At 46.0% G+C, this 27,108-nt stretch overlaps 7 protein-coding genes, 1 long non-coding RNA gene and 1 pseudogene across 29 annotated transcripts; 3 read left to right on the top strand and 6 right to left on the bottom strand.

The window, feature by feature from the left end:
• The first annotated feature begins 629 nt into the window (after window positions 1-629).
• LOC112349916 (helicase and polymerase-containing protein TEBICHI-like) lies at window positions 630-4,164 on the top strand. Of its 7 annotated transcripts, XM_024685164.1 has the most exons (8): window positions 630-724; window positions 775-1,303; window positions 1,365-1,948; window positions 1,997-2,061; window positions 2,120-2,225; window positions 2,277-2,443; window positions 2,492-2,643; window positions 2,694-2,890. In XM_024685164.1, the coding sequence occupies exons 3-6, from the start codon at window positions 1,406-1,408 to the stop codon at window positions 2,412-2,414; spliced, it is 852 nt and encodes a 283-aa protein (XP_024540932.1). In that variant the 5' UTR covers window positions 630-724; window positions 775-1,303; window positions 1,365-1,405; the 3' UTR covers window positions 2,415-2,443; window positions 2,492-2,643; window positions 2,694-2,890. The 7 variants fall into 7 exon arrangements, 5 of the variants coding, with proteins under 5 accessions (XP_024540932.1, XP_024540933.1, XP_024540935.1 ...); XM_024685165.1 differs by lacking the exons at window positions 2,492-2,643; window positions 2,694-2,890 and having other exon boundaries at window positions 2,281-2,392; XM_024685167.1 differs by lacking the exons at window positions 2,492-2,643; window positions 2,694-2,890 and having other exon boundaries at window positions 2,125-2,225; window positions 2,281-2,290.
• Window positions 4,165-5,376: 1,212 nt separating this feature from the next.
• On the bottom strand, window positions 5,377-10,300 carry LOC9647709 (auxin transport protein BIG). 4 transcript variants are annotated; one of them, XM_024685162.1, is made up of 7 exons: window positions 8,362-8,653; window positions 8,181-8,309; window positions 7,486-8,126; window positions 7,050-7,426; window positions 6,502-6,989; window positions 6,404-6,440; window positions 5,377-6,373 (listed from the first exon to the last, which is right to left on the bottom strand). In XM_024685162.1, exons 3-5 carry the CDS (start codon window positions 8,003-8,005, stop codon window positions 6,561-6,563), a joined length of 1,326 nt encoding a protein of 441 aa, XP_024540930.1. In that variant the 5' UTR covers window positions 8,006-8,126; window positions 8,181-8,309; window positions 8,362-8,653; the 3' UTR covers window positions 5,377-6,373; window positions 6,404-6,440; window positions 6,502-6,560. The 4 variants fall into 4 exon arrangements, with proteins under 4 accessions (XP_024540930.1, XP_024540929.1, XP_024540931.1 ...); XM_024685163.1 differs by lacking the exons at window positions 5,377-6,373; window positions 6,404-6,440; window positions 6,502-6,989; window positions 7,050-7,426 and adding exons at window positions 8,803-9,025; window positions 9,077-9,557; window positions 9,610-10,126; window positions 10,189-10,300 and having other exon boundaries at window positions 8,009-8,126; window positions 8,362-8,755; XM_024685161.1 differs by having other exon boundaries at window positions 5,377-6,440.
• A 3-nt stretch (window positions 10,301-10,303) lies between these two features.
• Window positions 10,304-11,700, bottom strand: LOC112349918. 3 transcript variants are annotated; one of them, XM_024685175.1, is made up of 6 exons: window positions 11,639-11,700; window positions 11,425-11,588; window positions 11,294-11,356; window positions 11,102-11,157; window positions 10,744-11,051; window positions 10,304-10,683 (listed from the first exon to the last, which is right to left on the bottom strand). In XM_024685175.1, the coding sequence occupies exons 2-5, from the start codon at window positions 11,522-11,524 to the stop codon at window positions 10,788-10,790; spliced, it is 483 nt and encodes a 160-aa protein (XP_024540943.1). In that variant the 5' UTR covers window positions 11,525-11,588; window positions 11,639-11,700; the 3' UTR covers window positions 10,304-10,683; window positions 10,744-10,787. The 3 variants fall into 3 exon arrangements, with proteins under 3 accessions (XP_024540943.1, XP_024540942.1, XP_024540944.1); XM_024685174.1 differs by having other exon boundaries at window positions 10,304-11,051; XM_024685176.1 differs by lacking the exon at window positions 11,294-11,356 and having other exon boundaries at window positions 10,304-11,051.
• A 378-nt stretch (window positions 11,701-12,078) lies between these two features.
• LOC112340485 (pheromone-processing carboxypeptidase KEX1-like) lies at window positions 12,079-12,579 on the bottom strand. Its single transcript, XM_024685271.1, has one exon. It carries the CDS (start codon window positions 12,577-12,579, stop codon window positions 12,079-12,081), a length of 501 nt encoding a protein of 166 aa, XP_024541039.1.
• Window positions 12,580-13,178: 599 nt separating this feature from the next.
• Window positions 13,179-15,473, bottom strand: LOC9648070. Of its 6 annotated transcripts, XR_002993569.1 has the most exons (13): window positions 15,354-15,473; window positions 15,238-15,308; window positions 15,078-15,145; window positions 14,929-14,993; window positions 14,837-14,880; window positions 14,741-14,783; window positions 14,566-14,633; window positions 14,459-14,513; window positions 14,216-14,402; window positions 14,016-14,152; window positions 13,805-13,958; window positions 13,308-13,739; window positions 13,179-13,233 (listed from the first exon to the last, which is right to left on the bottom strand). It is a non-coding gene; the product is annotated as an uncharacterized LOC9648070 (long non-coding RNA). The 6 variants fall into 6 exon arrangements; XR_002993571.1 differs by lacking the exon at window positions 13,179-13,233 and having other exon boundaries at window positions 13,263-13,739; window positions 15,197-15,308; XR_002993568.1 differs by lacking the exon at window positions 13,179-13,233 and having other exon boundaries at window positions 13,263-13,739.
• A 1,128-nt stretch (window positions 15,474-16,601) lies between these two features.
• Window positions 16,602-18,257, top strand: LOC9647708 (DELTA-alicitoxin-Pse2b). Its single transcript, XM_002980400.2, has 3 exons — window positions 16,602-16,691; window positions 16,756-16,940; window positions 17,000-18,257. The coding sequence occupies exons 1-3, from the start codon at window positions 16,637-16,639 to the stop codon at window positions 18,107-18,109; spliced, it is 1,350 nt and encodes a 449-aa protein (XP_002980446.1). The 5' UTR covers window positions 16,602-16,636; the 3' UTR covers window positions 18,110-18,257.
• Window positions 18,258-18,890: 633 nt separating this feature from the next.
• On the bottom strand, window positions 18,891-21,334 carry LOC9648069 (probable lipid II flippase MurJ). 6 transcript variants are annotated; one of them, XR_002993613.1, is made up of 12 exons: window positions 21,225-21,334; window positions 21,102-21,179; window positions 20,861-21,017; window positions 20,765-20,807; window positions 20,590-20,657; window positions 20,483-20,537; window positions 20,241-20,427; window positions 20,041-20,177; window positions 19,831-19,984; window positions 19,344-19,765; window positions 19,191-19,286; window positions 18,891-19,121 (listed from the first exon to the last, which is right to left on the bottom strand). XR_002993613.1 is itself a non-coding variant. In XM_024685441.1 (5 exons), the coding sequence occupies exons 1-4, from the start codon at window positions 21,246-21,248 to the stop codon at window positions 20,648-20,650; spliced, it is 357 nt and encodes a 118-aa protein (XP_024541209.1). In that variant the 5' UTR covers window positions 21,249-21,334; the 3' UTR covers window positions 20,423-20,537; window positions 20,590-20,647. The 6 variants fall into 6 exon arrangements, 1 of the variants encoding a protein (XP_024541209.1); XR_002993612.1 differs by having other exon boundaries at window positions 18,891-19,286; window positions 20,861-20,904; window positions 20,953-21,017; XR_002993611.1 differs by having other exon boundaries at window positions 18,891-19,286.
• A 1,129-nt stretch (window positions 21,335-22,463) lies between these two features.
• Window positions 22,464-23,968, top strand: LOC9647707 (DELTA-alicitoxin-Pse2b). Its single transcript, XM_002980399.2, has 3 exons — window positions 22,464-22,550; window positions 22,615-22,799; window positions 22,859-23,968. The coding sequence occupies exons 1-3, from the start codon at window positions 22,496-22,498 to the stop codon at window positions 23,966-23,968; spliced, it is 1,350 nt and encodes a 449-aa protein (XP_002980445.1). The 5' UTR covers window positions 22,464-22,495.
• A 2,048-nt stretch (window positions 23,969-26,016) lies between these two features.
• Window positions 26,017-27,072, bottom strand: LOC9647706 (annotated as a pseudogene).
• Between the last annotated feature and the right edge of the window lie 36 nt (window positions 27,073-27,108).

Raw genomic sequence — 27,108 nt, 5'->3', positions numbered from 1 at the left:
AAATTTTACAACAAACATGGAAGTATTTGTTTTTTTTTTTTTTTTTCTATCCGCTTGTGCTTGGATTCCTCATCTAGGGTTTTTATAGCTGGGAGCGATGTTTGCTAAATCGCCAATCGATGGAAGGACGGCAGCGCTGGCACCAATGTATATGCATTTCAGTTGCCAGGGAGGAGCGAAATCTTGGAGCGATGGCGCAGCATCGGCATACACAGCAATCTCGTCCTCGCAGTGCGAGATGAAACGAAGTAAGTTCATCGCCACAGCCGCTCTGGACAATAGAACAAGGCGCATTGGCATTTCTCTCCCAGCTCTAGTTTGCAAAGAAGAAAATCGCGATCTTAGCTCATTCCTTTGTTTGCAAGGTCTTGGATCCACGGGCAACTCACGAGTGCTGGGCTTACAAGGTGGTTCATTTATTTCGCCTTCTTTGCTTGAATGTTTCATTTTATTCCAGCTGAGATCAAAGAACGCTATTGTTTTAGCAATGGTGGAGAGCCTGGAGGAACGGCAGGACGGCCAATCTAGGCTGCCAGAGGAAATTCTGGTGTGGATGGAGTTATGGTCGTTGTCACGAGGTACCTATCATCGTTTTTCCAAACGAAAGAACAAAAACTAATTGGAAATCCAGGTACTTTGGTGGAACGAAGCTTTCGTTGGAGCTTATGGAGGAATCGCTGCTGACTGCCTCAAAGACGCACCGACGCACATTGTCAAAGCAAAGGTTTTCTTATGTAGTTTGGTGTTGTCTACTGACTTGCATCGAGTGTGTAGATCTACCTGGTTCTCAAGCCTGGCTTTGATCATCTTGGAGATGTGTACCCTCTCCTAAGCATTGGTGTTATTAGTTTCGATCTTTATGTCTTGATGGGCAACGAATCCAGCTTCAGCTTCAGCTTGCACAAGTGTGGCATCGAAAGAGGAGGCTGTGCGACTTTCGGGGAAACGTGAAGGAAAAGTTCGCTCACTGGAGAGAGGAATGGCTATACACGCCGAAGCTGCTAAAGGTGGTCTCGAGTTGGAGTATTTGGTCGCAAACACGCTGGTGGATTTCTACGTCAAATGTGGGAGCTCGGCAGACGCTCGCAGAGTTTTTGACAAGATGCCACTGCACGATGTCGTGTCCTGGACGGCGCTGGTGCTGGGCTACGCTGGAAACGGTGAAGGCCAGGTGGCCTTGGATCTCTTAGAGGACATGCAACGTCGGGGCTGTACACCTAATGCTGCTTAAGCTCACTACTTTCAGTGCATTGTTAGAGGGACAAGAAAGAAAACGAGAAGAAATCCTGGCGATCTGTCTCCAGTAAGTGACGATGATCTTTTTTCTTTCATTCTTTTTTGCTGATGCCTGTGTTTGGTTTCAGTGGTGTTTCCCCGACAAAAAAGGTAGCAGCTACCTCTAGAGATGTTTTGCAAGAGAAGAGCGAGAAGATGGACGTCTCTCCAAAGCAAAGCTTTGAGAGACGAGATGGCGATTCCTCTCGGTGCAACGACGGCTGAAATGGTTGAAGTGGCTGACAGAAAATTACCGCCCTTTCAGCACAGTGCGAAGAAGCTACCATGCACGCCTCATGCAAGCGCTGGAAATGGCGGCGATCCCACTCCGAACTGGCTACTCGACAAGAAGTATGTATCACCAGGAGATAGCTTTTGGGACGAGGCAATACGCGTCCTTGGGAGCAAGAAGGGTGACTCCTCGGAAGTTAAGTCGCGTATCAACCCTGACGGCCCGAATTTATTGAACTCTCCGCTACCGGTCGTGTGCTTCGACTTTGCGAGTCATGACAACGTTGGCAAAGAAGCTGCTGCAGCTCCCACTGAAGAAGGAAAGGCAATCGTGAACGATCCGTCGTCCTCAGTCTCCGGTGAGAAGTTGTCCGATTGGCTTCCGGCTGAATTATGTGAAGGATACTTTCAGAAAGGGGTTAGAAGACTGTATCAATGGCAGGTAAGCCAACTGTTTGTGATTTTAGTGCCTACTTACAAGAAACTACAGGTTGATTGTCTACGCCTTGATGGAGTTTTGGATGGTAAAAGTCTTGTTTACTGTGCCTCGACAAGGTGCTTGAGATTTGTTATTTAGTTTTCTTTTATGGTAATCCTTAAAAGTTTTTGACAGTGCAGGAAAGAGTCTTGTTGCAGAAATTTTGATGTTAAAAAGAGTGGTGGCGACAGGGAAAATGGCAATGCTGGTTTTACCATATGTCGCATTGTGTTCTGAGAAGGTATGCTTGGTTTTGTTTTGTCGAAACATCAACTGGTTTTGACTTTGCTAGACAGAGCATTTAGAGGCGGTACTGGAACATGTTGTGTCCGTGGATATTTTGGGACTCACGGGAGTAAAGCGCTACCTCCAGATACTTCACTTGCAGTTCGTACCAGAACTCACTCGGACGGGCGGCTGTCCGAACTAGCAGTCGTAGTTATAGATGAGGTTCATATGGTATGTATACTGACTTCCCAATATCTTTCTTATAACAGTCTGGTGCAGGTTGGAGATAAAGAGAGAGGTTATTTGCTAGAACTAAGCTACGATATGGGGCCGGTAAAGGTGACTATGAAAGCAGCAGCCCCACGAGGTTGCAAATTATAGGAATGAGTGCAGCGATGCCTAATGTAGCAGCCGTTGCATCATGGCTTCAGGTATTGCAATCTTTTATTCAAGTCTTACAGACCATGATGATAATTTGCAGGCTGCATTTTATGAGACTAACTTTCGCCCGGTTCCTTTAGACGAACACATTAAAGTCATTTACGATACTAGTATGAATACTGTTCGTGCTCTAAAAGCAGGCTCTGAACTTAGCGGCAAGGATCCAGATCACATCGTCCATCTGTGGCATGAGGTTACTTTTGTGTTTTGACAAAGACCTTTCATAGGTCTTACTGATTTCAGTTTGTGCTCTTTGTTGTCTAGGTGGTTAGTAAGGCCATTCTGTGCTTTTGTTTTGTTCAAGTCGTCATGCCTGCGAAACCACTGGCCGACGAGATACAGGCAAATGGCTGGGAGAGCAGGAAGAGCAGGGATAGACACGCATGGCGAGAGTGTAAGACTTGTCTCGTTTATGTATTCTGAAATTTGCCGAATGTTGGTTTTGCAGATATTAATCTGTAAAAGTGAGGAGCTTCCCATTCTGAAAGAAGGTTGTCAACCGTTGCAGTCATGTCTCGCTGAGGAAAAGAATGGAATGATGAGAGCTCGTTTTGGAGGTGGGCACGGGATGTCAACCGCTCTGCACCCTTCTCAACTCTACACAGCCTTTTGATGACGTGCTCAAGATTCTTTTCTGTGCCACAAGCGACTGATAGAGTGGGATCAGGAGTTACAGATCTACAAAATAAGTCCATTAGGAAAAGCAGCGTTTGGCAGTTCGCTCGGCCCGGAAGAATGCTTGGTACGTTCTCGCTCGTTTTTGCTGGCAATGACCAATTTTAATTATGCGGATGCAGGTTGTCTTTGAGGGTCTCGATTGTTTTACCTTTGTTTTATGTTTTCACAGGCTGCACGAGCTAGATGTTTATACAAAGCGGGCTTACGAACAGTTGAAGCTGTAGCTGAGGCTACAATTCCTGAACTTGCAAACGCGCTGCGTGATTCTTCATTCAAAGAACATGCAGGTTGGCTTCTCTTATATGCTTTTACTGGCAAGCTTTTTGTAATAGATGCTGGTAAGCAGCAGTGGATGTACGCTGCAGCAGCAAAGAAAATAAGAAACGGACCAAGGAGAATTGTCCTGGATCGAGCAGAAGAGGTGCGAATAGCTGCTTTCTCGGCCTTTCAAGCTCTTGGAGCAACGATTCCGCATTCCCTGTCACAGTCTTTATATGCCAGTGTTGAGAGGCCTCAGGCTGAGACAGACGAGATGGCCATATCTCCAAAGCAAGACGAGGGCAAGGCCGACGTTCATAGCACTGACAGTAATTATGCAAGAAAATGGTAACCATGGCTCCAATGCGTTTGGAGGCTTGCGGAAAAGAAGGCCAAGGACCCGATCTTGCTGCTGTCACATCTTAGATCTGGAAACAAGGTTTTGATACATGCCCAAGCCAATAAGACTGCTTCGCGATTTCAGGACCAGTGGAAAATTCTTGTTGTGAACATCATCTTTAATTCAAAAAAGTGCTACTTTGATCTAATACTATTAATAAATTTTGAAAATACCACTCCATTTAGCTTTCTCCAATTCAATCTTCCAGAGCATCATGGATTCCTCCTTTCGCTTATCTTCTTCAGCCTGGAGATCCTGTTCAAGCTCGAGAGCAAAATAAATGTCCCCCTCCATTGGCTCTGCCTGCTCCTCCTGAGAATCCCCCTCAAGCACAAGATCCTCATTGTCCACATTCTTTTGGAGGATTTGGCTCGTTTCCCCATTGCCAATTTGAATTTCCGCCAAGCCCTCCTTGTGTTCTGGCTGCTCTAAAACGTCCTCAAGCACGAGATCTAGCATCTCCTCATCATCCACATCCTCAAGATTTGACGACAGAATTTCAGTCATCTCTTTGTCACTCACTACAATTTCTGCCACCTCAGGGAACACAAGAGGGATGTGTTCCTCCTCGTTTGGGACTTCATTCTCCTCGACCAGTGCCATGATTCTAGCCACCTCCAGGTCATCCATGTCAAACTCTTCCTTGTCCTCCACCCTGATCACCACCCCAGCTTTATCGGCCTGTTGACCATTCTGCTTCGCTTGACTTTCGTGGACCAGCAAACCCTTCTTCGTCTCATCTTCAGCTGGAGCGCACTTGAGTTTCTTGTTCTCATGGGCCATGCCAACTTCCTCAGTGCTGCTCGATCTTGGCCGCTTCATGTAGGTTGATCTTGTTTTTCCGCCATAAGTGAATTTTTTCTTGCACTGACTGCAGCAATACCTTGGCTGGCCAATGTTGTCATTGTTGAAATAGTCGAAGTTGCCGCACTCATTGCGATTGCACTTCATACAGGTTGGGTGCTGCTGTTTCAGGTACGATTTCAACTCATCCACGCTTCCAAACTGGAGGCTACTCTGCTGGGAGGACGAAGACCAAAACAGTGGGTAGTTCTGGAGAAGATGGAGCTCCTTGTACACCTTGCTGCTTTTGTTTGGCATCACTGCTGGCTTCTCTGCTGAAAGGACAAGAAGTGAAAACCTAAAATATGTCCTTTTTTACAAGCTTAAGGGATGAAATGTGTGTTTAAAGTTTTGGGTAAAGGGAGTTTATTAAACATCTTTTAATTTCCACCCTTATATCTAAATGCCTTTTCCAGGACATAATTCGTACACACAAGCATATCACCACAAGAAAATTTCAGCAACAAAAAAGATTAGAGTGGAAACAATCTAAGTTTCAAAGCATGCAATGGTGTCTCAAAATATTTGGCAAGGAATAGACAAGTTAATTACGTACTTCCTTATTAAATTGAACAGCGTATAGCTCTTTTATATACAATCCCCTCTCAGATACACCACAAAAAAGAAATGCATCATATAATGCTACCGGAAACTTTCTGAGCTGGAGATTTTTCTTTTTCTTCATGGTCCCTGGGAATATAGGAAGATCATTTTCAAAGCGATGCCAGGCCGAGAGCGTCCCTGAAAAACTCGTCGCAGGACGAGAAACCAGCCGAGAAAGCATCTCCCAGAGCCCCCATCACGTCCAGAGCCTCTTGCAGATCCGCCGAGCTCTGCATATCCTCCAGCCACTCGAGCAAATCCTTGGAGAAGGCGAGCATGGCGCTCACGTCCCGGAGCTTCTCCTTCATGGTGGCCTCCCACGCCTCAGTTCCATCGTCGGTAGTTCCACCGGCGCTGCTGCTACTCCCGCTGCTACTCCTGTTGGCGACGGCACTACCACTCCGGCTCTTGAAAAATCTCTGGAGCTGATCGATGATCCCGATAAACACCAGCATCGGCTGGAGGATGCTAAACAGCTGCTCGCTGCTGAGCGATGGAGTTGACGTAGCTTGGAGTCCTCCCGAGCTCGCTGTTCTCTTGATATCCGCTGCCGGGCTGAAGCTCAGAGCAAACTCTATCGGGTTCCTGGCCGCTGGGGATGGCGATGTCGAGGCAGAAAGAGGAGAAGCCCTGTTTGTGTAGCATGTAGGCATGGACAGCACCCCGTTGGAGAAACGTTTTCCTGTGCTGTTGCCACTCGTCGTGGGATTGTAGCAGCAGCGACTGGACCATCATATACTGCACTGTCTCGTCCGATCTGGCCGGCGTGCCGGGGCTGGAGATGGTTCTCGAAACAGGAGTAGTGGTGGCGTCAGTCTCGGGAGGCGATGCCTGGAGGAACGTTTGTAAGGATTTTGCGAGAACACGGCGTTGGCTCGGTCCCTGCTGGTCCAAGAGATGTCCGGCCATTTGTACCATGAAAGGCAAGAGCCTCGAGTTACTTTCCTTGCCACCACCTTTACTATCGACACTGAACGAGGCCCCCGTTGCAAAGCGGCCCAGCATCTGTTACAGAAGGAAAGCTCGCGTTAAGTTGTAAAATGAGAAGGTAAAGGAAAAAACGTACCAGGACGATATCGTAAGTGAGCAAGCGCAGCCGGCTACCATCCGCACGTCCGAGGGCGTTTAAGTTGTCCCAGAAAGTATCAACGCACCGAGAGTACTGCGCAAGCGCGACTGCTGGGCCGCGGAGAGGAAAGAGATCGTTACACAGCGTCTCGTTGTTGCGTATAGCTGCGCCTTCCCACTCCTTTTTGGGATTCTTGAGGGAGGCGTCGGCTCGCTTTTCCTCTTGGTGGCACTGGACGTGAATAAAGTTGAAATGACCGTCGTGTAGACCCACTCGGGACGACCGTGGACAGTCGCAGAACCGATGTTTACACGCTTGCTGTACGAGTAAGCTCCCAGCATCCGCAGTTTGTAGCCTTCCCGACAAACCATGCATGCCAGTCCCGCTTCTTCCTCTTCTACGTCTTCAAGGCCTTCAATTCGAGGCTTTGATATGACAATGCGCTCACCTCCATCAGATCTCAGCTCTCGGCGCATTCCCAGCCCCTGGAAAAAAGTGAGCTAAGTCTAAGAACGAAGGAACGCAACTTGAAAGATGACTATTACCTGTAGTAACTCTTCCCTTCGTTGCAAAGCACGTCGTCTCATCTCGTCCCGTGTTGTCTCCCTTAAATTCAGGATCGTCTCGGCAAGGAATCCTTCGCCGCAAGTCTCTTTATCGGATAGCGTGTCCAGCAAATTTTCTGCTCTTGCTCCAATCTCGTTTTCTCCTGGCATGCCCTCCAGTGCGTGGAGCAGAGGAAGAACTTCTTCCTCGTCAAGACATTCTTGAGTCTTGCAGTGACCGATAGATAATCCTCTCATCATGGACAGGATAATCGGAACCGATGGAAGCTCCAAAGATCGTGTCCACTCGGGTGACGACCGAAGATCTGTTTTCTTTTCAGTAAAAGGAAATGCGTCTTTCAGATACCGTATGGCAACTGCAGAAGGTAAACACAAGAGCAAAGTTGATATGAATAAAAACTCAAAAAGTTCTTACCAGTCAGTATCTTCTTCTCAAGTATGAGATTTTTAAGTAGCTCGCCACTGTCGTTTTGCTTGATCGACTCCGTTACCTTCACAAAATTCTCAACAGCGAACTGATGAAAGGCTGCTTTCTGACCCAGTGAAGCGTCCTTTGGATTCTCACCGTGCTCCTTTTGCAGCTTATCAAAAGCTCCCCAGTCCAGTAAGTAAGGCAGGAAGTGATCCACCAATACTTCCATTGCCGCTTCCTCTCCATAAGTTAGATACGGTAGTATTCTTGCGGCTGTGTCACTGTTCTTGTGCTGCTTAGACTGCTTGTAGCTGCTGGGATTGGAGAGTCGCTCCAGGAACATTAGAACACCCTTGGCAGCTTGTTCCCCTCTGGCAATGCCGGCTCTTGTTGTGCTCAGAGCGCCTTCGGTCACTCCAACGTCACTTTCGTTGGCCTCGGTGACCAGACACTCCACGATGAGTAGCAGTCGCTCCACAGATTCGGCTGAAGAGAAGGATTTGTTCCGTCTCCAGGAGAACATCCAAGGCACCAAGCTGAAGAAGAGCCTGCCGGTTACCCCGAATCTTGCAGCAAAACATGAGTAGCTTCAAAACCAACGCAACTTGTTCCTGACCAGACTTCAGTTCTTCGTCCGTAAAATGCTGAGAGATACAAAACCAACTTTTAGAATCAGAAAAGACTAAAAGAGCACGCACCTCAACCATACTCAGTAGCTCCTTCAGCATGACTCCAGTAATTGCAAACTCGATTTCTGGATCCTGACTTTCCTCTCTATCATCATCTAGCTCCTTGATCATTGGTTCTGTTGCCTCACCGTCCAGTCCCTGCACACACAGCACTTTTAAAGACAGAATCATGAAAGATCACGCGGCATACCTGGAGTCGATATGTCACGGTCATTGGTGGACACTCTCTTCCGGAGACTCCAGAAGCAGACATTAACAGGCTCGTTCCTATTGCCGAATTCGCTACCGCGAATGCGCCTTCCGCCAAACCTGCTCATATGCCTGCGCAACACTGAGATCTAAAGAGATGATGCTTCCTGCAAGAAGAAGCTCCATGCCGTAGTCATCCTCGAAAAGTGCAATCATCTCCAGCTGTTGACAGATTTTGTTCTTCACGTCACGCATAAGTGGACCAACTTCTAAGCTCGAGTATGGATTCTTCGTCATCGAGCCACGGATAAACTCCTCTTGCGTGTGAGCTTTGTTGAGAACAAGCATATATGCAGGCTCTGGTTTGTGATATTGCAGAGTTGTTCAAGAATAAACTACAAGAAAAACATTGAGTAAAAGGAGACAAGGAAACAACGCTTACCAGACATCTGCGATCTTTTCTGTCGTGATCAGGAGTCTGAAGACCGGAAATACATGCACGAACGAAATGTCTCTTGTTGTCGTCGCTTTCCTGAAGCAGGTTGTCAAGAAGCTCGCGTAGTAACCGTCCACAGTCACTTATCAGCTTCGTCTTTTGAACAACCAGACCTCTGATCACCAAAAGAGCTTCCAAAATTTGTGACAGCAAGTCTTCCTTCATAAACCTGCAAAAAAAATATTTCATATCACCGTAACAGCAATTCGCAAACTCTTACCTTATCCTAACGTTCGGAACTTGCAGGAATTTGTTCAGTAGCTCGATAAGTTTGTGTAGAGTATAGCCCTGTGAGATGTCCGTATGGAAGCTTCGCTCCTGGGCTTCTACCCGGACTACCTCTTCACTGATAAGACTGCAAGCGGTCCGCAGAAAGCCACGAACTGTAAGATATAAGCGCGCATCTTCATCCTCGATCATTTTGAACAGCAGATCAAAGTATTCCGCTGCACTCTCTCCGGCAGTTCTCGAAGCAGGCAGCAGGTTCATAAACAGGTCCAGGAACTTGGATTTCCGAGCCACGCTCTGAGAGCACAGCACCTCGATCAAAGCGCACATCTCTTGACGAATTGGCTGGGAGCATGCACTTAGAACAAGCTCACGAACCCAGCTACTATCTTCAAAGCACTTGAGGTCCTCGGTAAGAGAAACTTTGCAAGCTTTTCGCTTCCATCGTAGGATATATTTAAGAGCCAAGGCATCTGAAAAAATAAAAAATAAATAAACAAATTCGTAAGAAAGAGTTTAACGTACCAGATTTTCTCGAGTCTTTTCGAGATTTTTGAGCGGGTTTAACGTTCTGAGATATGGTCAGTCGTCTCACGAATTCAACATACGTCGCACCATTTTTCCACTCCAGGTAGTTTACTAGTAGTAAATCCTGGCCTTTCGGTGTGTTCTCCAGCTCTTTGTCTTTCTCTACGTTTTCCTTGGCGGGCCTGGTGACCGGTGTCTCCTGAAGTATTGCAGCCGTCTTCACGAAAGAACCAACAGACTTCGCCGAGAACCCTCCAGGTTCAGTAGTCTGAGTCTTTGGAGGAGTGCATGCCTGAGAAATAATTCTCAAAGCTGGAAGAATGATGTGCTCGGCAATAACTGGATGTCGCGCTCCAACCTGGATCGACCGGAACAGCAGCTGAAATGCGACTCGCAGCCGTGCCTCCCAAAAGTCATCACCGAGAGAGCATGTTTCTGAAAGGAGTTGCATCTCATCACGGACGCACGCGGCAATATCCATCGACCGGTGATGCTCCAGACAGTATACCACCTTCTGCTTGATCAGGCTCGCCGACGGCATTTAAGTGGACTGCTTGAAAACGAAATGGAATTTACCTTCTTATGTATCTTCCTTTGATCCCAACACAGGGATTCTAGCAGGTACGTTCTCCATCTGAGATTGTTTGATGTGCATTGGAGCTGGTCTGTGAGGGTCTTTCAATTCGAGTGCTGTTTCAAGTGAAAGCCTTTTGCTCGACTCAATATCGGTGATACTGTATGGCTTGAGGCACTGGCATCACACCGCCAGCACCACAGTCACAAAAGAACCTGCTCAACCGCGAGTAAACCACCTTGTGACCACGATGACACACCTTTGCACATACTGAGCAGCATCCCTTGGACACTGTCAAGTCGCAAGTGTAACAGAAGTACCAGTGCTGCTCCATAAAACTGCTCCCACTTGATGTGAAGGTGCAAACTCTAGAAGCAAGAAGCCTCTCAGTGTTGATGCCGTCTTCGTCGTGCTCTCGATCCAGGCTTGTTAGCTCACCATCAGATGTCCCCTCGTCATCGTCTTCGTCGGCAGAGGTAGCATCACAGTCGGCATACCTGAAGAGATTCATCCACGAGGAACTTTAGCTTTTCCAGTTGAGAAGAAGGGTGCTTCACTTTCAGTGCACCGAATCCATCAGTACAGCTGTTGCTCCGCGTCGTTAGTTCCCTAGCCTTGGCCCGATTTCGAGAGATGTTGACAGATTCGGTGGCTTGCTAATGTCTGAATGCTGCTTTGTGTTTTCGACAGTCTCGCTGCTTTTCTGCTCCTCGGCCTTCTTCAGCTCACAGTCTGAAACTTCCAAGATCTTTGCTGGACGTTTGCGACTGGCGAGTTTCTGCTTCGTGGTCCACCCTCTGGATAGAGCGAATGCGAGTGGCAAGTCGGGGCTTATGACTTTGAGCAGGTTGACAAGAATAATTTCCTGCCATGAGAAATCATAAGAACGCAAGTAGCAGCAAAGCAAATCCTAACCTTCACAGGAGATATTCTTCGTGGTGGGAGATGGTCACGAAGCATGAAACCATGATCTGCGTTAAAAGAGAAAACGAAGAATTAGTAGAACATATTTCCTGCCATAAGAGACGAAAATGTTGTCAAAGAACACTCTTCGATGCAATCGTCTAGATCTCAAGTTCTAGAAATCATTCAAAGGTATCTATCTACCTGCATATTCCGATGATCGCAAACCACAGTACTCCAGGCTCCGTAAGAATGCATTTCGTTCGCCTGGCTGATTGAAACACACCACTGTCAGAGCTACAAAGGAAAGAAATTCATGAACTCCATAATTCCACCTGGAAGATGTTGCGAGGGATGAATTGGATACGCCACAACGATTTCCTTGGGAAAATTCCAGCGGAAATCGTTGCTCTTGAGCAGCACAGGCTGCCGCATTTCGACAATCAAGAAGCCTCCGCGCTCTGGATGGAAATCGCGTGCGCTGTAGCGGCGGCAGTCCCTAATCCAGAATCTGAGCTGAGAGAGGAGTATCGGAGATGCGCGGCATACCTTCAGCGTACTGGCGCGTGGTAACGCCAGTGCTCAGCCTCGCCATAGCCTGGAACCCTAAATTTCCATTACTTTAGCCCGTTAAACCCTAAACCCAAACATGATAGATAAGTTTAGTTTAATAAAAAGTGTTAATACAAAAACAAGAATATTCTCCTTGCTGGCCTGGGACTCTCTACTCGGAACTCTTGGACATCCTGCGGGAAAGAGGCAAAAAGAAAAGAAGAAGTGTGAGATAGCCGATCAAATGAGAGAGAGAGAGAGAGAGAGAGAGAGAGAGAGAGAGAGAGAGAGAGAGTACTTACATTGTCCTATCGCTTCCCTCTGCCCTTGAGGTTTCCTCCATAGCGATCGAAGCTCCAAAACCCCAGGAGCTCGAAACAAAGTAGCGCCAGAGAGCTCTCTTCCAAGAGCCCAGCGAGCTCAAAGTCCCTGCCTTTCTAGCTCAAGCATCCGATTCCCATCAAAAGCAGCCAGAGGAGGAGAACGCTGATGATCAACAGACACGGGCAGCAATCCTCTTCCTCCGGAACAGCCGGATCGCCGTCGGGATCGTCGGGGTCGTCGTCGTGATCGTCGGGATCGTCGTCGGGATCGTCAGGGTCCTCGGGGTCGAGGGGATCGCTGCCATTGCGCTTACACTCGGATATTTCCTGCTGGTAGTCGCGTAATCGCTGCCGGGACGCCTCGAGCTCGCCATCGCCGCCATCGCTCCTGCCGCCATCGAAATCGAACGCCTTGATCGCGTGGCGGCACAGCGGGCAAGTCGATCGAGCCCTGGCGGTGGCGCATGACCTCTTCACCCATTTCCCCAAGCACTGGCTGCAAAACCAGTGGCCGCAGTCCGTGCGGACGTCCGCGATGGCGCTGGAACAGATTGGACATACCTCGCCTTCACCGTCGCTGCGAGCGCCATCGCCATCCCCATCCCTGGCATCCATCGCTGGCCGGCGAAGAAGCACAAATGCCCCGCTCACGAGCTTATAAGCTGCCGGGAGTGGACGACCACGATACGCTCGATCCGACGGCTGGAGAAACTCCAACAGTAAAAGAGTGGAGGGCGCGGATGAAAAGGATCTGACGGCTGTTTAGAAAAACAATCTTATTAGAGGCGTCATCGTGTGGTGCTACGTGGCAGAATTCTAGTCGTTGGGTTTTGGTGATCTTCCAGCGCGACGAGGAGAGAATCGATGCTCTCGCGGCGCTCAGCTGCTCAATCGATCGCGTATCCCCCGGAATGTCACTGTTTCACTCGAGGTCGCCGGGAGCCATGCTTCGCCACGCAATGCCGGATTGCACTGCGATGCTGTGTGTCGATTTCCAGCCGAGGAGCTTGGCTAGAGGTAGATTTCTTTCACGGCATTGTATTTTGGCGCCGGAACGATGAAGAGTTCTCATTCCCCAAGACGAATTCATCGCTGTGTGAGAAGAATTACGCTCCTTCTCGGCAAGATCCATGAAGAATTCCTCCTCGCGGCTTTTTCACTCCCTTCCTGCGACCAACGAAGACTCAACTCCACCATCGATCGAGGAATGAAGGCGTTCTCGAGGCCTAAGTTCCTCGGACAGCTGTGTTAATACATTTTTCCGACAGTCTGCAACATGAAAAAGAAGAAAAATCGAAAGCCATGCCAAGACCCACAATTTTTGGGTGAGAAGAATTAAGCACCTTGAAGAAAGCCTCCTTCTGGGGCACCAGCTTACATCAACAAGCGTGGAGCCTCCACTCCGTTCCGAAAACTCCGCAACAGTCATGCGCTAAATTTTGGGATGCCTGACAAGGTCGCACCGTCGTCTAAAAGCTGCAACAAAAGGAAGCAACCGGAAGTTTGATCATCTGAGGAGCCGGTGTTGTGAGCTTCTCCAAAAGCTTTGGCTGTCAGGCCCATCTAGAATGTTACGTAGCGGTGCCATTGAAGTGGCCATTACCTGGAGCACGAGAGAGAGAGAGAGAGAGAGAGAGAGAGAGAGTTTCCACAAAGTTTTCCAACGAGCAGCCAGTCCAAGAGAGCGTTAGATGGCAGCCAAGCTCACGTAAAATCGAGATCGCCAAGAGCGTAGAAAATACGTTCAAGGAGGTCGCAAGTAGAGGCCATCGCATCTAAGATCGATCGAAGAAGAAAGGATGAAAACCAGCGATCGAAACGAGAAAAAAGGAGAACTTACAGTGCTTGACGAGCAATGATACGGCTTGAGCGGCGGAGTCGCCAAATGTGTAGCACTGGACGAGAGCTCGGACGATCGGTTTAGCGAGAGGGATCGCGAGAGCGGTCATTAAAAGCATGCAAAGCTTGATGCCTCGATCATCTTGAGCAAAGATCTGATTGATCCAAAAGAAAAACTTAAACGCGAGAAGTATCGAAAGAGTTACTTCAACCTGCAAAAGCCATTGAGCCAAAGCTCCCACTGTCGAGGCCAAAACGAGCAAAACACCTCCTGTCAAGCACCACTTTGTATGAATCGACTTTAAAGCTCAAGGCAATGAGGATTGCAAAGCTTGCAATGAATTGCAGCCTGCATGGAGCCAAGAACACAGTCAAGAACACACGAATCTTTTGTCTTGTAACCAAAACTTACAGCGAGAATGATCGATATGCTTGATAGAGCAGGACTCAAGGATGCAATCCCGTATCTTCCCGAGACACTGCACACGAAAACCCATTCCAAAGTTTGGCTACAAACTGGACGTGAAAGCTCGGTCAAAACTTCCACAGCCGATTCCCATCAAGCACGCGAGTGTTACACAAGGCGCCGTGATTCTCAGCTGGATCAAGAGGATGGTTTTTGCAACTTGAGAGTTTTTTCTTCTTCTGAAGCTACCTGAAGTATAGCCATGCTTCTCGTGATCAATCCACCGCTTGTTTTCAATAACAATCTGTTTGGAAAGCTTTTGAGATTCTACGACAGAAGGAATGCCGAAAACTTACCCTGGTGCGATTGCATCAATAAGAAAAGCCGCTAATGTGTACATGAGAATGCCAAGGCTCAAAGATATCTGATAAAAGAGAGGATGGTGTAAACGTAGGGGAAAAAAACCGGTTTTCATTTGAGATCTTGCTAAAAGAGGATGAAAAAAATGACTTAAAGAAACTCGAAACATACCTTAAGGCCGATACCATTGTTATGTGGATTGGTCCATTGATTCCTGTAAGAATTAACGGTGAGTTTTGCTCGATGCTTCAGCTAGAAACTGTATACCTCCAAGGATTATCAGAAAAAATCCTGGTACAATGGACGCATATCTACAAACTTTCGAACTTAGCGAAGAGCACCATGAACTCGATGCATACCCGAACGCATCTACGACAGGACCAACACCAAATACAGCAGCAAGAACAAGCTCACGAACTAATCCCTGCGAAGGGGTGAAGAAAAAATTCAGAAATCTTGCAAAGAATGAAAAACATTTTTAACACGAGAGGGATACAACAAGACTTACCAAGACTTTGCTAAGAGCAGTAGCACTTCCAGTCACTCCCGCTAGCTTCAAAAAGTTACCACCGCCTTCTGAGAAGAAAATAATGTTGAGAAGAAACGACAAAGAGAAAGAAGAAAAACCTTTGGAGTCATTCTCGTTGAGACGTATTGCGAGAGCATACCTGAGCACTTAGTTTGCCGGAAACTAGAAGCCCACTTGAGAGGGAGGCCCTCCTACCGAGAGACAAGGAGCCTGGAGGCGAAAAACATGAATCATCACAGCTTCGTTTCTTCTTACCTGGGCACTGACGAACCGATCCATTCGAGAGAAAGACCCACAAGTCGTTCACCTCAAGATGACCGACCTCTCTCTCTCTCTCTCTCTCTCAAGAGGGTTTTGGACATCAATGCGGCAATAAGCTATGTCCATCATTAAGAGAGTTTACTGATTTCGAGAGTTCTCATCCCATTCTTACTCGAGACCTTTTTTCATTTTCTTATTTCAATAAAGATATCGCAAGCTTGTTTGTAACACATATACGGCTGTGACTCATGTTAGCACTTTTCCACTGTTCTGGTTTAGGGCTCCATCATGCGACACGAAGATTTCTGACAACGTACACGTTTGTTTTAAAACACATTAAACAACGTCGGTTCGCGGTCTTGTTTTCAAAGAAGTAAATGGGTTGGTATAAGTTCTGACACAACGTACCACACGTCTTTCTTATGTCTGTAAACAATGAAAATGTGCTTTGTCGATCATTCATTAAGAGAGTTTACTGATTGAATAAGATGTAAGAGATGGTGGCGCAGTTGGTCAACACTTAGCTCTTTAGAAATCCTCAGGTCTGAGGTCGAGAGTTCGAGCATCTCTAAGAAAGAATTTCGGGATTATTATTATTATTTTTACATTTGTTCTTTTTTTGGTTTGCTTAACCGTATATTTAGAATATGTTTGGATATTCAAAGATATTCTACCATCTAATGGTCGTTATTTATTCAGATTAATCTTGTATTTATAATTTACAAACATGTTTATAATTTATAAACTTGCTTAAACACTTTCTAGTATATTCTTTTTTATTCTACCATCGATAAATCTTGTATTTATAAATTATAAACATGTTTTTAATTATAAACTTTTATTTGATCAATTAAATTAATAAGTAAACATAACACTACTATTAAACAAACTAAACATTGCTACATGCATTGCATAACAAATTATTTTCAATAAAGGTCTGTGTTGTTGCAGGAAGCTTGTTTGTAACACTTTATAACTCAGACACTGTTCCACAGACTGGATGGCTTTTTAGCACCCTTGGCTGAAAGCTTCATAACGGACAAATCAAACTATTCAAAGACAACTCTTTTGCACTCCACGGATTGGCATGGCATCCTTATCCTGAGCTGGCTTGCGCCAGTATGAGCACATGTAGTTTCTGACCCATTGGTACCACATTGTACCACACGTTTTTCTTATGTCTGCTCTGGAATATTATTTCAGAAGTAACAGAAACATCATATGAAATTGTGGGCTGCTATAAAACCCAGGGTAAAATCTTCAAGCAGCACACAAGAATGGCTTCTTCAGGAATTTTCTTCTTTGTTCTTTTTGTTCTCTATGCTTCTACAGGTATCATCCATCGTCCTTTGAGTGCATCTTTGATGTCATATAAATCTCTGTTTTGTGTGTGTAGTCGCTGCCCAAAACGTGCATTTTGGTTATGGAGTTTATCTTCCCACCACGGATCTGGGATCTCCGTTGAGGACCCTGAGGCCTATTTTCAACGAGAGAGCTAACGACTTCTTGCTGACCGAGAAATATACCTCTGTGACAAACAACCATGCCCACACTAGTAACAACGAAGAGCTCTACAGATCAGTAAGCTATGCAACGGTACCAGTTCCTAATCTGATCGGTGGTTTGCATTGTGATCACAGTTTGGAGTTACGTTTGCGATGAACGTTCCTATAAAAGTTCTGCAGCTTAACATCGAGGCATCGTTCAACAAGATCACGGGGAGCAAGACAAGCGTCAAGACCACCTCCGTGTTTGTGGAGTCATACAACCAGAGGATCTACCTCCGGAACCATGCAAGGACCGTCCAAACCCTCCCACTCAACTCTGATTTCCTCAGTGACTTGCGCAAACTTCCCGAGCCACCCAACTCCGACAGCGCTTGGGGGCCATACCGATCCTTCTTGAACAAGTGGGGAACACACTACGTGTCCGAGACGTTCCACGGCTCATGGCTGCGCCAGTGGACCGTGGCCTCCTCCACGGCGACGTTCACCCAGCGCCAAATGCAGGCCAAAGCCTGTGCCAAGCTCACCGGCCTCAAGGGAGTCCTCCCCAACTTGGAGGGCTGCGCGGGGATCACTCTTGACGACATGCGCGCCGCGGAGAGGATCGACACGCAAGACACTCGAGAGGCCCGGGGTGGATCCTCCGCCACCGTCTCGCAGCTGCTCTCGGGTAACATAACCAACGATCTCATCCGGAAGTTCATCGAGGAGGGAGCCACGAGCAAGGAAGCAGTACGCTACGGCTTCGTTCCAGTGTGGGTGCCCGTCTTGTCTCAGTACATGTCGTCCGCGTCCAAGGAGTGGAGAGTGGCGACGGCGCTCCAGGCTTACTATGAAGGCTTCCTCGCCTTCAAGTGTCCCCTGGAGCGGCTCAACACACCCGCGACTGTCATGCAGCAGTTTCGAAGGCACAGCAATGGCAAGTATCAGTGCGTTCGCCAGTGCCAGGGCTGCAGGCTTGACAAGGATTGCAACCTTAGTGGTGCATCTGGATGCTATTGCTACGGTAACTCGTGCATCAACGCTCTGGGACCGGATGGCCGGGCTCAGGTTCAGCCGAAGAAGGATAACCTCGACCGTAATGTGCTGCCTAACAGGTCGTGTGAGTACAACTTTCCTCAGTGCCGCTGCAACACCAAATCCAAAGAGCCGAACTGTGGTGCTGACAACATGATTCCGATATGGGACCAGGGTCAGAACAGCATTGCGATCGATTCAAACATCCTTCTTTATGACGAAGAATGAGCCAGACATGATTGTGAGTTTGTTGTTTGTGATTTGCATTGCATTACGTCTCTACAATAACATGCATCTCTATGTGGTTGTGTGTGGTTTGTATTTAACAGTCCTGTGTTTTCAAAAAGAATAAATAAAAAGACGTTAAGTTATACAATATCGGCAGCTGTGTACACTGTGTAGGTGAAGGATGTCTTCCATGTATTATATGAGCTCCCCAAGACATGCACACCTCAGCTGGAAGACCTGGGATCAAGTAACTCTCCTGAGCGGGATCCAGCAGTTGCAAAGAGTGGCCTAAAATGGAGCGGCTACGATTTGCTACTTGACCAGGTTCGTGTGACTGCTTTGGAAGCTAACTGAGCTCTGGTTTGTTTCTCAGTGAACACACGTACTTGGACAAGGTGCTACCTTCGAAGGAGTTTTGACAACGCCTTGACAAGTCATTGCCGTGCGGTCTCAACTGTACGTTTTCTAAGCTCTTTACACTTGGTTTTTGTTTTTTCAGCGCTGTACATGAGCCAAGCAGCTCTCTTACGACATGGTCGCGCGCTATACCAATCATTCGAGAAGGACCCGAAGCGGCAGAGCATGGGGATCGGGAGTTGATGAGCTCCGACCAGATTGAAGGATCCATTGACCTCTTCCTCTAGGTGCACGCACGGGTCATGCTCTTCTTGGTCCTGTCTATCATGCCGTCCAGGAATCCATCGATTTAGCTTGGCATCATGTTCTAAAGAGGAGAATATTGGCGATCATGGTGGGATTTCCTATGTGTAGGAGACTATTGTGACACGATCAAGGCTAAGATTAGAATTGCTTGCTCGCAATTGGGATTTTAGCTTGAAATCGGGCCTTGTGTGGGGAGAACAACAAAAAGAAAAGCATTTGCACTCACGAAATGAGGAGACTACCGTCATGCTTGTGAAGCTTGTCATTTCATCCTGCTCGATGACAAAGTTTGCACCTGCGCAGCATGTATTTGCAGGTCCCGGCTGGTAAGCCATCTTTCAAGTCAGTCCTGCTCTCAAGTCAAGTGTTTTAAACTGAATCACAAAAGGAAAGTCTGCCTTAACCAGCTTCGATTTACCTCCTGCTTGGATCTCTCGCAGATGAAGCAACTCCTTTTCAACCTTGATCCAGCTAAGTTCCTCGGACAGCTGTGTTGATACATATTTCCGACAGTCTGCAACATGAAAAAGAAGAAAATCTACACAATTTTTGGGTGAGAAGAATTAAGTACCTTGAAGAAAGCCTCCTTCTGGGGCACCAGCTTACATCAACAAGCGTGGAGCCTCCACTCCGTTCCAAAAACTCCGCAACAGTCATGCGCTAAATTTTGGGATCCCTGACAAGGTCGCACCGTCGTCTAAAAGCTGCAACAAAAGGAAGCAACCGGAAGTTTGATCATCTGAGGAGCCGGTGTTGTGAGCTTCTCCAAAAGCTTTGGCTGTCAGGCCCATCTAGAATTTTACGTAGCGGTGCCATTGAAGTGGCCATTACCTGGAGCACGAGAGAGAGAGAGAGAGAGAGAGTTTCCACAAAGTTTTCCAACGAGCAGCCAGTCCAAGAGAGCGTTAGATGGCAGCCAAGTTCACGTAAAATCGAGATCGCCAAGAGCGTAGAAAATACGTTCAAGGAGGTCGCAAGTAGAGCCCATCGCATCTAAGATCGATCGAAGAAGAAAGGATGAAAACCAGCGATCGAAACGAGAAAAAAGGAGAACTTACAGTGTTTGACGAGCGATGATACGGCTTGAGCGGCGGAGTCGCCAAATGTGTAGCACTGGACGAGAGCTCGGACGATCGGTTTAGCGAGAGGGATCGCGAGAGCGGTCATTAAAAGCATGCAAAGTTTGATGCCTCGATCATCTTGAGCAAAGATCTGATTGATCCAAAAGAAAAACTTAAACGCGAGAAGTATCGAAAGAGTTACTTAACCTGCAAAAGCCATTGAGCCAAAGCTCCCACTGTCGAGGCCAAAACGAGCAAAACACCTCCTGTCAAGCACCACTTTGTATGAATCGACTTTAAAGCTCAAGGCAATGAGGATTGCAAAGCTTGCAATGAATTGCAGCCTGCATGGAGCCAAGAACACAGTCAAGAACACACGAATCTTTTGTCTTGTAACCAAAACTTACCGCGAGAATGATCGATATGCTTGATAGAGCAGGACTCAAGGATGCAATCCCGTATCTTCCCGAGACACTGCACATGAAAACCCATTCCAAAGTTTGGCTACAAACTGGACGTGAAAGCTCGGTCAAAACTTCCACAGCCGATTCCCATCAAGCACGCGAGTGTTACACAAGGCGCCATGATTCTCAGCTGGATCAAGAGCATGGTTTTTGCAACTTGAGAGTTTTTCTTCTTCTGAAGCTACCTGAAGTATAGCCATGCTTCTCGTGATCAATCCACCGCTTGTTTTCAATAACAATCTGTTTGGAAAGCTTTTGAGATTCTACGACAGAAGGAATGCCGAAAACTTACCCTGGTGCGATTGCATCAATAAGAAAAGCCGCTAATGTGTACATGAGAATGCCAAGGCTCAAAGATATCTGATAAAAAAGAGGATGGTGTAAACGTAGGGGAAAAAAACCGGTTTTCATTTGAGATCTTGCTAAAAGAGGATGAAAAAAATGACTTAAAGAAACTCGAAACATACCTTAAGGCCGATACCATTGTTATGTGGATTGGTCCATTGATTCCTGTAAGAATTAACGGTGAGTTTTGCTCGATGCTTCAGCTAGAAACTGTATACCTCCAAGGATTATCAGAAAAAATCCTGGTACAAGGGACGCATATCTACAAACTTTCGAACTTAGCGAAGAGCACCATGAACTCGATGCATACCCGAACGCATCTACGACAGGACCAACACCAAATACAGCAGCAAGAACAAGCTCACGAACTAATCCCTGCGAAGGGGTGAAGAAAAAACTCAGAAATCTTGCAAAGAATGAAAAACATTTTTAACACGAGAGGGATACAACAAGACTTACCAAGACTTTGCTAAGAGCAGTAGCACTTCCAGTCACTCCCGCTTGAGAGGGAGGCCCTCCTACCGAGAGACAAGGAGCCTGGAGGCGAAAAACATGAATCATCACAGCTTCGTTTCTTCTTACCTGGGCACTGACGAACCGATCCATTGGAGAGAAAGACCCACAAGTCGCTCATCTCAAGATGACCTCTCCCTCTCTCTCTCTCAAGAGGGTTTTGGACATCAATGCGGCAATAAGCTACGGCGATCATTAAGAGAGTTTACTGATTTCGAGAGTTCTCATCCCAACCTTTTTTCATTTTCTTATTTCAATAAAGATATCGCAAGCTTGTTTGTAACACATATACGGGTGTGACGTAGCACTTTTCCACCACCCCTGTTCTGGTTTAGGGCTCCGTCATGAAGTGGTCCGACACGAAGATTTCTGACAACGTACCACACGTTTGTTTTAAAACACATTAAACAACGTCGGTTCGCGGTCTTGTTTTCAAAGAAGTAAATGAGTTGGTATAAGTTTTGACACAACGTACCACACGTCTTTCTTATGTCTGTAAACAATGAAAATGTGCTTTGTCGATCATTCATTAAGAGAGTTTACTGATTGAATAAGATGTAAGAGATGGTGGCGCAATTGGTCAACACTTAGCTCGTTAGAAATCCTGAGGTTTGAGGTCGAGAGTTCGAGCATCTCTAAGAAAGAATTTCGGGATTATTATTATTATGTTTGCATTTTTTCTTTTTTATGGTTTGCTTAACCAAAGAGGATGGTAATGAATATACTTAGAATATTCTTGGATATTCAAAGATATTCTACCATCTAACGGTCGTTATTTATTTAGATTAATCTTGTATTTATAATTTACAAACATGTTTATAATTTATAAACTTGCTTAAACACTTTCTAGTATATTCTTTTTTATTCAACCTGATATGAGATTTATCGTATTTATAAATTATAAACATGTTTATAATTATAAACTTTTATTTGATAAATTAAATTAATAAGTAGAAATAACACTACTATTAAACAAACTAAACATTGCTACATGCACTGCATAGCAAATTATTTTCAATAAAGATCTGTATTGTTGCAAGAAGCTTTTTTTAAACACTTTATAACTCAAACACTGTTCCACAAATTGGATGGCTTTTAAGCACCCTTGTCTGAAAGCTTCATAACGGACAAATCAAACTATTCAAAGACAACTCTTTTGCACTCGACGGATTGGCACGGCATCCTTATCCTGAGATGAGTATATGTTATGAAACTGAGCACTGACCCATTGGTATCACATCGTACCACACGTTTTTCTTATGTCTGTAAACAAGATATGGCAACTTGAAATCGTGGGCTGCTATAAAACCCAGGGTAAAATCTTCAAGCAGCACACAAGAATGGCTTCTTCAGGAATTTTCTTCTTTGTTCTTTTTGTTCTCTATGCTTCTACAGGTATCATCCATCATCCTTTGAGTGCATCTTTGATGTCATATAAATCTCTGTTTTGTGTGTGTAGTCGCTGCCCAAAACGTGCATTTTGGTTATGGAGTTTATCTTCCCACCACGGATCTGGGATCTCCGTTGAGGACCCTGAGGCCTATTTTCAACGAGAGAGCTAACGACTTCTTGCTGTCCGAGAAATATACCTCTGTCACAAACAACCATGCCCACACTAGTAACAACGAAGAGCTCTACAGATCAGTAAGCTATGCAACACTACCAGTTCCTAATCTGATCGGTGGTTTGTATTGTGATCACAGTTTGGAGTTACGTTTGGGATGAACGTTCCTATAAAAGTTCTGCAGCTTAACATCGAGGCATCGTTCAACAAGATCGCGGGGAGCAAGACAAGCATCAGGACCACCTCCGTGTTTGTGGAGTCATACAACCAGAGGATCTACCTCCGGAACCATGCAAGGGCCATCCAAACCCTCCCACTCAACTCTGATTTCCTCAGTGACTTGCGCAACCTTCCCGAGCCACCCAGCTCCGACATCGCTTGGGGGCCATACCGATCCTTCTTGAACAAGTGGGGAACACACTACGTGTCCGAGACGTTCCACGGCTCATGGCTGCGCCAGTGGACCGTGGCCTCCTCCACGGCGACGTTCACCCAGCGCCAAATGCAGGCCAAAGCCTGTGCCAAGCTCACCGGCCTCAAGGGAGTCCTCCCCAACGTGGAGGGCTGCGCGGGGATCACTCTTGAGGAGATGCGCGCCGCGGAGAGGATCGACACGCAAGACACTCGAGAGGCCCGGGGTGGATCCTCCGCCACCGTCTCGCAGCTGCTCTCGGGTAGCATAACCAACGATCTCATCCGGAAGTTCATCGAGGAGGGAGCCACGAGCAAGGAAGCAGTACGCTATGGCTTCGTTCCAGTGTGGGCGCCCGTCTTGTCTCAGTACATGTCGTCCGCGTCCAAGGAGTGGAGAGTGGCGACGGCGCTCCAGGCTTACTATGAAGGCTTCCTCGCCTTCAAGTGTCCCCTGGAGCGGCTCAACACACCCGCGACTGTCTTGCAGCAGTTTCGGAGGCTCAGCAATGGCAAGTATCAGTGCGTTCGCCAGTGCCAGGGCTGCAGGCTTGACAAGGATTGCAACCTTAGTGGTGTATCTGGATGCTACTGCTACGGTAACTCGTGCATCAACGCTCTGGGACCGGATGGCCGGGCTCAGGTTCAGCGGCAGAAGGATAACCTCGACCGTAATGTGCTGCCTAACAGGTCGTGTGAGTACAAGTTTCCTCAGTGCCGCTGCAACACCAAATCCAAAGAGGCGAACTGTGGTGCTGACAACATGATTCCGATATGGGACCAGGGTCAGAACAGCATTGCGATCGATTCAAACATCCTTCTTTATGACGAAGAATGAGCCAGACATGATTGTGTGTTTGTTGTTTGTGATTTGCATTGCATTACGTCTCTACAATAACATGCATCTCTATGTATATTTTCCATGGTTGTGTGTGGTTTGTATTTAACAATCTTGTGTTTTCAAAAAGAATAAATAAAAAGACGTTAAGTTATACAATACAATTTGCAAGAGTCGGCAGCTGTGTACACTGTGTAGGTGAAGGATGTCTTCCATGTACTATATGAGCTCCCCAAGACATGCACATCTCAGCTGGAAGACCTTTCTGTCCTGGCATGAGCGGGATCAAGTAACTCTCCTGAGCAGGATCCAGCAGTTGCAAAGAGTGGCCTAAACTGGAGCAGCTGCGATCAAGACCTGGTGGCAAATCGATTAGACTCGGAAAAACATTATCACTAAACTGTTGAAATTTTAAACAAACTTGTAGGGATATATATAGAATATCCTTGAATATTCGAAGATATTCTACCATCAAACAGTTGTTATTTATTTAAATTGATTATGTATTTATAATTCATAAACTTTCTTATACAATTTTTGATTTTCTTAAGCAAACCGAGGATATACCTAAAATATGCTTCAATATTCTAGGATATTCTATCATCTAACGGTTGTTATTCATTTAGATTAATCCTATATTTATAATTTACAAACGTGTTTATAATTTATAAACTTTCCTAAAGTATATTCTAGTTTATTCTACCATCTAATGGTTGATTAATGGTTTATAAAGTATAAACATGTTTATAAGTATAAACTTCCATTTTATCAATTAAATTAATAAATAAAAATAACATTACTATTAAGTAAATCAAACATTGCTGCATGCAACATGCAGCAAATTAGTAGCATATTCTAGTTTATTTTACCACTTAAATTATTCTTGTATCTATAAAATATAAACATGTTTATAATTATAAACTTCCATTTGATCAATTAGATTAATAACACTATTATTAAACAAACCAAAAGTTAGAGGGCTGTGATGGGTGGATAAAACATAGGTTTAATTTCATTCCTCCAACAGCAATGGCTTGGTCCAGCCAGGAAGAGAGTGGCTATTTTCCTTCTGACTAGTTGCCGCCAAGGCTTCAGAGGCAATGGTGCTGCATGTAATGTATAGCAAATTATTATCACTTAGAAGTAATATAAACCTGTTAGTGTTTACTGTTTATTAACATTCACTAAGCATTAGATAAAAAAAAAACCAAAACAGGAAGCTAGGATTTATAATTTCACCAATAGATGATTTTTATAAGTTTGAAACCTTATAAATCCTTTGCTCAAAATATCTCAATTAATTTCTTATTCAACGGTCCAAATTACCAAGTCACTTTTTGTATGCCTACCATGCATATAAAAATACATATTTTCTCAAAATCTAGTGCGTCGAATCGCTTATGTCCTCCTGCTTGTGCTCACTGGGGAACGCTGGTGGGATTTAACATGCCAGTAGTACGTCGGAGCAGCCACTTTTGGCGATTCACGAGAGGTTGCAACTTTCTGACAGTGACTCAGGAGAGAACCAGGAATTCTTTGACGAGAAGGAGATTCTTCTTCGAATCTTGATACGGAAGGCCGCTTTGCAAAAGACTTTTGCCCCCTTTTCTTCTGACTTCTTGTGCTTACCCGAACTTTCTCTTGACCGAGCTGTATCTCGTTATTTCAACCGGCCTGGAGATCACGGCTCGGCGTTGGCTCGGCCGCCAAGAGCTTTGTACCATAAAAGGGCGAGTTGCCATATCGACGGAATGAACGTACCAGGTAAGTCAGCAAGGGCAGCCGGCAGTACCGCGTAGATCGCTTACGTACAGTTGGGGGGGGTGGGGGGGGCTTTGCTTCCTCGATCATGGATCCTGGAGCTTCTCCTTCATCCCCGCCTCAGTTCCAGTTCTTAGATTCTGTTGCTACTGCTGTAGATTTCCTAGCATCTACAGAAGGGCAAGCTGTAAGAAGAAAAGAGGAGGAAGAAATGATGAAATGATCTTCCTATAAAGAAGAATCTCCATTCAGAAATTTTCCGCTACCATTTTCATATTTGAACTTGCTTAAATTCCTTCCTTTTGTATCGTCTTTTGGATTTCACAGATGGTGGTGATTGCTAGAAAGAGTCCAGTTCCAGAGCCAATCATTCCCATCGTATTTGCAGCCACGGAAACAACACCAATGCCAAACCCTCCAAGCGCTGCTGCCACTGGAATGTATCGGTCCAGCTCCTTTCTGGTGTTGGAGCTCCTGTGTCCTGGAATTATCACGCCTTGTTCTTTCCACTTCCTCGCTATATCCTTGGAAGATGACCCTGACAATTCAAGCCACGCCTTAGAGATTAGAGTGCTAGACACCACCGTGAAGACTGAGTAAATGAGAAAATGGAATGGCTCTTGGATCACGCTCGCTGGTGGATGAAAAACCTTGTAAATCATTCCTCCCAAAGCACCCATTGTAAAATTTTCGTAACCAAATACGTGACCCAGGCCTTCGTAAACCTTGCCCACGCTAGTTGCAAGCTGAGTTAAAAACATGATTGGAGTCGTTGCCGTGTAGAACAGCCGGATTGAATGATTCATATAATCGCCCCTTCTGTTTGTCACTCTGATGATCATGTTGAGAGACTGAAGATATAATATCCCACAAATCATAAGAATCGTCAAGACCATTGTCCAGAGATTTGGGAGGTAGTTTCTGAAGAATGACTGGCGCACTGTCCTCATGTTGAAGCTGGATATCAACCCTCGGATCAATGCTACAACCGAACCTTCAGGTTCGTTGACTCCTCTAAAGTTGGCGGTGATAGGGCTAAACGCGTGCCAAATCACGTCCTCACAAACGCTGCATGCAGTGAAAATGGAAATTGCAGACTGCCCAACACCATATCCCTTTTCTAAAACTTGGTCCATGTAGATTAGCATCAAAACTGCTAGAACCAGCTGCAAGATCACCAATAGCGAGCCAATCATACCAATTGGCCCATACACTCCCCCAACAATGTTTAAGATTGCCAACACCACTGTAAAACACATCCCCGCCATCTTTTGTAGCTTGTTGATGGAGTCCTTCTCTTTGATGCAAATAATGTTTCCACCAACTAAAAGCTGGATCGCCATACTTGATGTTCATATCGGAGCAACACCCAAATCCAT

The sequence above is a fragment of the Selaginella moellendorffii genome, unplaced genomic scaffold (assembly GCF_000143415.4).
Source record: "Selaginella moellendorffii unplaced genomic scaffold, v1.0 SELMOscaffold_44, whole genome shotgun sequence".
In the NCBI taxonomy this organism is placed as follows: Eukaryota; Viridiplantae; Streptophyta; class Lycopodiopsida; order Selaginellales; family Selaginellaceae; genus Selaginella; species Selaginella moellendorffii.
The sequence above is the reverse complement of the archived record's forward strand: the minus strand, read 5'-3'. Positions and strand labels throughout refer to the sequence as shown.